Source organism: Phoxinus phoxinus (genome assembly GCF_949152265.1).
Source record: "Phoxinus phoxinus genome assembly, chromosome: 10".
Taxonomy (NCBI): domain Eukaryota; kingdom Metazoa; phylum Chordata; class Actinopteri; order Cypriniformes; family Leuciscidae; genus Phoxinus; species Phoxinus phoxinus.
This window is the reverse complement of record NC_136885.1, coordinates 17,830,000-17,838,943: the sequence shown is the minus strand read 5'-3', so window position 1 is coordinate 17,838,943 and position 8,944 is coordinate 17,830,000. Positions and strand designations below refer to the sequence as shown.

General features: G+C 40.4%; 1 protein-coding gene across 1 annotated transcript in view; it reads left to right on the top strand.

The window, feature by feature from the left end:
* Positions 1-8,944, top strand: part of erfl3 (Ets2 repressor factor like 3) — a 44,472-nt gene that overhangs the window by 21,113 nt on the left and 14,415 nt on the right. Inside the window, exon 2 of the mRNA XM_079625050.1 lies at positions 5,195-5,429. Coding sequence (XP_079481176.1) covers positions 5,195-5,429 — 235 coding nt within the window. The remainder of the gene's footprint in view (positions 1-5,194; positions 5,430-8,944) is intronic.

Below are 8,944 nucleotides of genomic sequence, written 5' to 3'. Positions count from 1 at the left end.
ATCCCTTTATAACATATATAACATCAGCTTGTAATGGCATGAAGAGACTAAATGAAATCATGTGAAATTTGAAAATAAACCAACACTGATGTTTGTGAGCAGGTTATGTTGTTCAGGTCTCGTACGCAGACTGGTTTTAAAATAAAGTTTTAGTAGAAAAGGGACAAGACACTGCAAAGAAATTGGTCTCAACATGCTCATCCACACTCAAAACACGCACTTTTAATGCTGACTTTGTGCTATATTCAGCCCTAACACTCACCTGTTAGTGTTAAACCACTGATGTTCTCTCCTTTCTCTTCACACCGAGTTATTTTCTATCAGTACACACACACACACACACACACACACACACACACACACACTCGCTTACAGTCTCAGCAGAGGTGTGAAAATGACCTGGGAACAGTCACAGGTCCAGTGTACTTTACATGAAGATCTACTGCCACTGAAATCATGGGCAATGACGTTCTTTTTTCAAGTCCTGCTCATTTAGTCCTGTTGGAAACAGATGAAAAGGCTTCAGGAGTTTTGGAGAGCGGCATAAAATGATAGCCTTCGAAAACGTGATGAATTTGATTTATCTATCCTCTTTTTCCAAATTCGATTTTTTGGCAGCTCCCATCTGAGGAGAGAGGAGACAGAGAAAGAGCTGTCTTTGTTGTGCTTTTTTCCCCAGCCAACAGCTGAATCCCTCCTCTGTGCTGCCTGACAGAAACTCCTTCAGAACTTTTTGATAAGTCATTTTGAGTCTCTCTCTCTCTCTCTCTCTCTCTCCTCTCTCTCTCCTCTCTCTCTCTCTCTCTCTCTCTCTCTCTCTCTCTCTCTCTCTCTCTCTCTCTCTCTCTCTCTCTCTCTCTCTCTCTCTCTCTCTCTCTCTCTCTTTTTGTAACATGTGTTAACCTTAACATTTCTGCATAAAAATTCTCAAAAGAAAATACCCCAAACTTTTGAACAGTGTGTATAAAATGTTAAATAGGTTGCAAAATTAGACCAGTCAATCCACTTGGAAATGGTTAAAAATAACAGAAAAAATATGATAAACATGAAATACTATATAAAAGGCTGTAATTTCATATTAAGATTATGTTATAGAGATAGTGATTACGCCAGAGATCAGAGAATTGCCTGGAATCTGATGGTGTGACATATGTCTGCCATCCTCCAGTAACACCTGCATTTGATCTTTCAGACATTTTAGGAACATTTCTGTCTGCCACTTTCCATATAAACACACGCCACTATGCAGAGCACAACGGTAGTTTCCTCGGATTCTCTGAATTCTTCAAATACTTCCTATGTAAAGACTAAAGTGGTGGAGCGCCTGTGAAATTTACATTCTTGAGTGCAATCGATGCCTCGTGGAGAGAGAGAGAGAGAGAGAGAGCGAGAGAGAGAGAGAGAGCGAGAGAGAGAGAGAGAGAGAGAGAGAGAGAGAGAGAGAGAGAGAGAGAGAGCGAGAGAGAGGCAGGCAATTTGACCTGAGTGACAACAGACTACTAGAAGAGCTATGATCTCATCCCTCTCTCTCTCTCTCTCTCTCACCCCATCCCCCTTTCCCTCTCTCTATTGTTTCCCTCTCTCCCACTCCCTCCTCAGGCCCCCTCTTTTCTCTTCCTTCTTGTCCTCTCCTCTCTTTTCTCTTTCTTTTTCTTGTCTTGTCTCCTCTCTTTGTCATCTCACTCTGTTTTTTCACATTCTTTTTTCAAGAAGTTTTTCAGAAGTTTTCTTCTCTCTTTTTAACTCTCACACACTCGGGCGTCCCAGGACAGAGAGAATATCTCCCAACAAAACACTCTAAGGCAGTCAGCTTGTTGCATTATTGATGCGGTGTGTGTGTTTGTGGGTCTTTCTTCTCTCCTCTGTAATGGGGATCTAGTGTCTCCCCCTGGGGGGAGGGGGGTGGGGGGAGAGAGAGAGGGAGAGAAGAGGGCGTATGAGGGGGTGAAGGTCACAAAGGTTAAGTAGGGTGGGGGGGATGAGGTCATACACTCTCACACAACACAGCATGTTATTAAGACACTCGCACAGCTCCTCAGGACACACAACTCATCATTACGCACGTGGATTTATTCACATTCAAAAACCCAGTAAGAAATTGTCATTTCTGTGCAGGTTCCAAAGCCATAGGAAATACACATCCTGATTTTTACATTAGAGATAGATTTTGGAATGATTTTTACATTAGGAGGGCCCTATGAAATAGTTTTTTTCTGTTTTAATTTTTCTGGATTTACTATATGTACCGAGGTATAGTGTCATAAACTCAGTGTCACAAATCTCTTCATAGTGCACATCCACAGAAAATAAGACTCACACTGACTGACAACAACTAAGTTTAAAGTTGTTCTGATGCAGCATTTCATTTTCCCAGAACAAAAGAGTCTTATACTAGGTTATTACTATACATACTCAAGCATGCGTGACACTCGTGGTGTTTTCTGCATCTCACTATAAGGACATAAACACGAACTTCATCTCCAGTGCTTCACTTCACAAGCATTTCACCATTTCATGTAAGTTTGTAATAAATCATAAATCAGCACAGAATTCCTGACGAAATAAAACTTTTTCACACAAAATTACACTTTAGTTTAGGGTCCAATTCTCACTATTAACTACGATTTTTGCCTCAATAAACTCCTAATTACTGCTTATTAATAGTTAGTAAGGTAAGTTATTGTTTAGGTATTGGTTAGGATTAAGGGAAGCAGAATATGGTCATACAGACAAAGGCATTAATATGTGCTTTATAAATACTAATAAACACCCAATATCCTAGTAATATGCATGCTAATAAGCAAGTTAATAGTGAGAATTGGACCCTAAACTAAAGTGTTACCAATAAAACCTTTCATATGGATTTAATTGAACGATAAAAACGTAATAAAATTATTTCAAGGTGTATCCATGATTTCAATTAATTACACATGCTTTTTTACTCAATTAACAAACACCCTCGCACACCTGCAGGTGATAGGTGCGTAGGAAAAGAAGACCAAATAGGTAGGTCGACAAATCTGCAAATAAAAAACTCCTGCACACTATCGGTACTTGCAAATTAATATAAAAACAATTTTATCAGCAACGTTTCGGCCTCACGACCTTCATCAGGCATGCTTTTTTACTACAATTTTATTTAACCATTAACACAGAATATATTTATGTTACAAAAGATTTCTATTTAAAATAAAAGCTGAAATAAATTCCACACCTTCCACACTTAAGCAGCAGAACCATTTTCAACTTTTAATAATAAGTAGAAGAAATGTTTCATGAGCAGAAATCAGCATATTAGAATGATTTCTGAAGGATCATGTGACATTGAAGACTCGAGTAATGATGCTGAGACATGAGACTTCCTTCAAAAACATTTTTTTTTTATCTTACTGACCCCAACCTTTTGAATGGTTGCAATGTGCACTTCTGTGTGTGTTTGAATGTACCGGTGTGCATCTCTGAGAAATGCAGAGGTGCCATGAGATATGATGTGGGTGTGAAACATGGGCCATTACAGAGCATTGATGCTGGAACCTTCTATAATTGTCTATAACACACACACAGAGAGAGAGAGAGAGAGAGAGAGTGCCTGAAGAGGTTTCATCCTAAAACATGAGCTCACTGTCGTTAGTTTTTCTGCATATGTAACAGCCGCCCACTCTGAGACACACACAGAAATCAGTTGACTCACACAGCAGATTCATTCAGATCACACCTGAATCAGGACTCTCCTGGATATGTTGAATTATATGTGTGATTCTATGCGTAGATCTGAATGTGAATCAACAACATTTTTGTATGTGTGTTGAGAGAGCAGTAACTGTATCTGTGCCTGCTGGTGAGTGAGTGTGTGACTCATGGTGTCTCCTCTTCATTGTTCATCAGGGAGTTTGACAGACATATTGAATTTAGCTCAAACTTCTTAGTAAGGATCCTTTTCATGTGTGTGCACGAGAGGGAGAGAGGGAGAGAGAGAGAGAGAGAGAGAGAGAGAGCGAGCTGTGAAACCAGATCCCTGTCTGCAGTTCCTGAAGTCAGACTTTGCTCTCTAGTGCATGGTACATTTGACCCCTTAAAGGAGCAATCAAATGTACCCTCTAAGAGTGTGTGTGTGTGTGTGAGAGAGATGTTTTGTGAGCCAGTAGAGGTTATAGGATGTCATACATAAATGTATTTCTCTTCATTTGCTGAAGGTAAAAAGATAAAAGTCTGCCCAGGTGTAAAAACACACAACTGCATTTCACTGGATTCCTGTCTTGTAGAAAAAGAAATCTGGTTGTTGGCAGGTAAAAAACAGGAAAAACCACCACTTGAGTGTATAATTTAGATCTGTTGAGTCACCGAGACGAAGTGATTCGCCCGAATCCGTAAAGTGCTTTGGATAATTTTTTATAAAAAGATTGTTTTAAAAGTGTCCATAGTTTGTAGAGCGTACCAAGATTGTAGGTTTGAGTCTCTGGGACAGCATTAACTGATCAAATTTAAGTCGCATTTGATAAAAAATGATCCCAAATGCCTTAAATGTATGCATGAGAATTGTTTTACAGAGCGGAAAAAGTACATTTTATAATACAGGAATGACTAAAATGATGGAATGAAGGTGTACATGCAGCTAAACTCAATGTAACTCCATTAGTGAAAATTCAGACAGTTAAAAAAACAACGCAAAACTGCCTGGTAAAAAAAAAACCCATGCAGGAGCAGTTCAGTGTGTGTGTGTGTGAAGGGCTACTGTGTGTGTGAAACTGAGTGTAGAGTAAAGAGGATCAGCTGTGGAGGAACCACTGTGAGCCGTTACCCTATCTGACCTTTACCAGCCTCAACTTAAACCGACCCGGCCTGACCACACTTCACCCGTCCTCACCCTCAGTGACTAGACACCCTCCATTCTTTCTGCAGCCCTTTCAAATCATTTCTTGTTTCTAAAAATGCAAAGCACTTTCACACATCAGATTGTACTAGATTGAGAGTGGCATTGCTGGTGAGTTTAAAACTGACCTCAAAGTGATTGATGATAAGAGATGTGACGATTTATAGAGCCTGAGAGTGCACAATATAGTGGACATGTCTGCTGAAGAGGATGATGACAGCACTGAAAGGGGGTGATCATTGGCCTTATTCGTCAATGAATAATATTACTCAACTTTGCATGTGGACATATCAACTAGAGTCTGATCTATTTTTTTCTCTGCAGGGTTTGCGTTCCCAGACTGGGCCTATAAGCCCGAGTCCAGTCCTGGCTCCAGACAGATCCAGCTGTGGCACTTTATCCTAGAGCTGCTGAGGAAGGAGGAGTATCATGATGTGATCGCCTGGCAGGGGGACTACGGGGAGTTTGTGATCAAAGACCCTGATGAGGTGGCAAGGCTTTGGGGCGCCCGCAAGTGCAAACCTCAGATGAACTACGACAAACTCAGCAGAGCTCTCAGGTAAGACTCTCTCTGTCGTTTTTAAGCAGGTAATTTAATCTGGAGCAATTTACAGTACACTTATTTCAGGCACAATCTCCCTTGAGCAGCTTGGGGTTAAGTTATTTGTGTACAAGGTTTGAACCTATGATTTTTGGGTAACCAGGCCAGACCTATCAGTACTAAGGTTGGCCAGTCAAAGGCTCTTTAAGGCTCTCAGTTGCCTTTTTCCTCCTTATACTATCTCTTAACCAACCAGAATAAGCTAATAATTTCAAAACATGGTTCAGCTTTAAACACATCCAACCTTTTAACCATTTACTATTTAAATTGTGCAATCCTGGACAGTTTTAGTTTGACCAATGAAAACTGAGGCCTATTTCTGCTCAGTCTAAATGCAGAAGAACAGAAGCAGCGAAATCATCCAATTCTTGTTGCGTTATAGGATTGACCCTGTCGCTGGAGAGTTATAACTGCATAGAGTCTGATCTTTCACTAATCCCAATCCATTTACCTGAGCAGGAGCCGATCTCATTAGAGGACAGACAGGCGAATGTATTCTGAGCAGCTGACCGTGTTAGCCTTCGCTTCATTTCCTGACCTGATCTGCATTTGTTCATTTGTACCTTTATTTCCGTCTCTGACTCACCTGCTTTAGCAGATCAACTCTGATCCTCAAAGTGGATGGAGAGTGATCCACTTTCTGCATTTATTTTGAAGCCTTCTCAGGGCAGACCTCATATGTTAGCGGAGTTACTCCACACACACGGGTTCTGCGCTGGACTTAATCAATCATTCACTCTATTGATTACCATCAGTTCATGATCCAGTGCAGTTACACGACTAGAGTGGATGTGCTATTTGTTAAAAGGATAGTAGTTTTGTCGTCATTTATTCACCCTCATGTTGTTCTCTATGCATTTCTTTCTACTTAGATAAGATATTTTTAAAGAACATTGAGGTCCACACTAGAGGTCTTCAGGTGAACCCGTTGACCCGTTGACCCGGGACCCGACCCGGGACCCGTACGGGTTCGGGTCTATATTTTAAATGATCAGCCGGGTCCGGGTCGGGTCGAATCTATTACTTCGGGTCCCGGGTCTGTTTAACATTGTGTGTAATACCCGTGCGAGTCATCAAATCTCAAAAATGCGTCTTGTCACACTCATATTTAATATATTTTAAATCAGTAACATAATCTGAGGTGAACTGTCACATGAATGTTTACTTTGACACTCAAAATAAATTGCGTTAAAAAGCATATTTTAGGTTGATCCATCCAGCTAGCGCGCATTTGCAGTCAAGCGCGTGTCATGTTTCTATGGCAACCAGTTACCAGAAGCAGAGCTTCAGTGAGGGACAGCCAAACCGCGCTTTAGATTTTACAATGTCAATTAATCGTTTTGTTCAATCTTAAAGTTTTAGTGGTCAGATTCAGACTCGATGATGCAGAGCAGAGAGCACGGAGATGATAAATAACGTCAGCGCAGCGGCCATGGCACTGAACGAGCAATCGTTATTATAGTTCAAAAAGGCAAACAGCCAAAAGTTATTGTGCGAGTTAGCAGCTAACTCGTTTAATTTGTCATCTTTTGAAGCTGAAATAACAAGGATTAAGCTTGGACTTGGTGGAATAACGAGAGGAATAACATGGATAACTTTCTTGTCGGAGCCGAAGGATTGTAATGCATCACACAGCCAGTCAGGTAACGTAACGTTACAAGGAAAGGATGGAGAGACTACTAACTTTACGCTGCTACGGCTCCTTAAATTAGGTAAGACAAAAAGTTGTAATTTTTCGCAACAGGTTTATTGACTTGTAATAGCAGTTTAAGGTGGAAAATGTGACAATCGGGTCCAGTCGGGTCTGTGTCTTCCCGGCAGTTTCGGGTCCAGCTTACAAAAAATGTATCGGGTCTGCACGGGTCCGGGTCCAGCTTTTGAAATAATAGTCGGGTCCGGGTCGGTTCGGTGTAGCAAATTACGGGTCCCTTCCGGTTCGGGTAAGAATTTTTGGACCCGTGAAGACCTCTAGTCCACACAACACAGAACCCTATTGACTTTCATCGTCTGGGCAAAAGAAAACATTACATTGAAGTGTATTTTAGTTTACCAACCATAAATGCTTGTCAATATGTTTGGCAATACACCTTAACCATTTTTCAAAGAACAATTAAACAATGTTAAAGTGTTAGAAAGAAGGTTAAGAATGACGTAAACTAAACAAAACTACTGAATGTCTGTAGAGGAGCACTTCCAGGACTCAACATGTTTGCTTGAGGTGCTCTTTGGATGGGATAATCATATGTAACAAAAATTCAAGAAACTCCAAGGCACTCTCTTTAGAAAAATGAAAAAGCCTTAATTGTTATGGCTTGGTCATTTATAACCTTTAAAACACTCCGACACGTTGGAGTGACTACTGGTAGTTTGATGCAAGAAACCTTAACTCACATTGTGGCTGCTTAAATAATTATTTATTTGAATGTGCTGCTGGCTATGTTGTTTAACACACAATTGACTAAAGGAATTATGCAAATCAAGTAACTGCACAGAGACACCCAAAAATTTGTTTGCACGGTGCAGTTCCCAATTTGTGGGCCGGTTCTGAGTGTGAAGTTGTTAATAAAGCTGTTGACTACCAAGGCCTGGTGTACTTTAGCGGTTTATTGTTGATTGACATATGTTACTTAGACATTTTTTTTAAATGTGATTCATTCATCTGTCAAGTATTTATTAGTACCAGTGAGTAGGCCTTCATTAAGTGTCCTGAACACAGAAGTAGAGCCAGACTATGCAGAAATGGTGTGTAATGTTGTGTTATGGGATTGGATTTAAGGAATCACATCATGTAATCCAGGGCAGTTTGGAGACAGTTGGAGCTTTCGTTAGAAAAGGAGATTTTGCATGATTGCAAACATTGACAAGATCCCATGTTATCAGTGTACTTAAGGATTAACGCATGTGGGTGGGTGTGTATGTGTTGCTGTGTTTTTCCCATCAGTTATCCATTCCAGACGACATAAACACTGTCTTAAAAGCTCTTCCACTTATGTTGGATAATCCAAGTTATACTCTACTTCTCGTCTTCTCTATTTTTAGCCTTTTGTTTGTTTTTACCAAATCAGATTTTGAGCTTAAATGTATTCTTTAACAAAATAGAAAGTATAAGGAGAGTGAAGTGTAAACTGTTTACAGGCAGACAGCTGTGCTAAACTATGATGTCAACCTCCCTCTTCACTCTGTTATTAGTTACAAATGTGAATGTGTGCCCTGCTTGTACAAATGTGTATTTTGTGTTGGAAAGAAAGTATAACTATGAAGCCAAGCTACTTGCTGCTGTAATTTAAGTGATACTATCCCCATTACACACACACACACGCACACACACACACACGCACACACACACACACACACACACACACACACACACACACACACACACACACACACACACACACACACACACACACACACGGGTGCCAAATTTTGTCATTCCAAATTCTAATTTGAGCGTAATTGCAACAACTGTATGT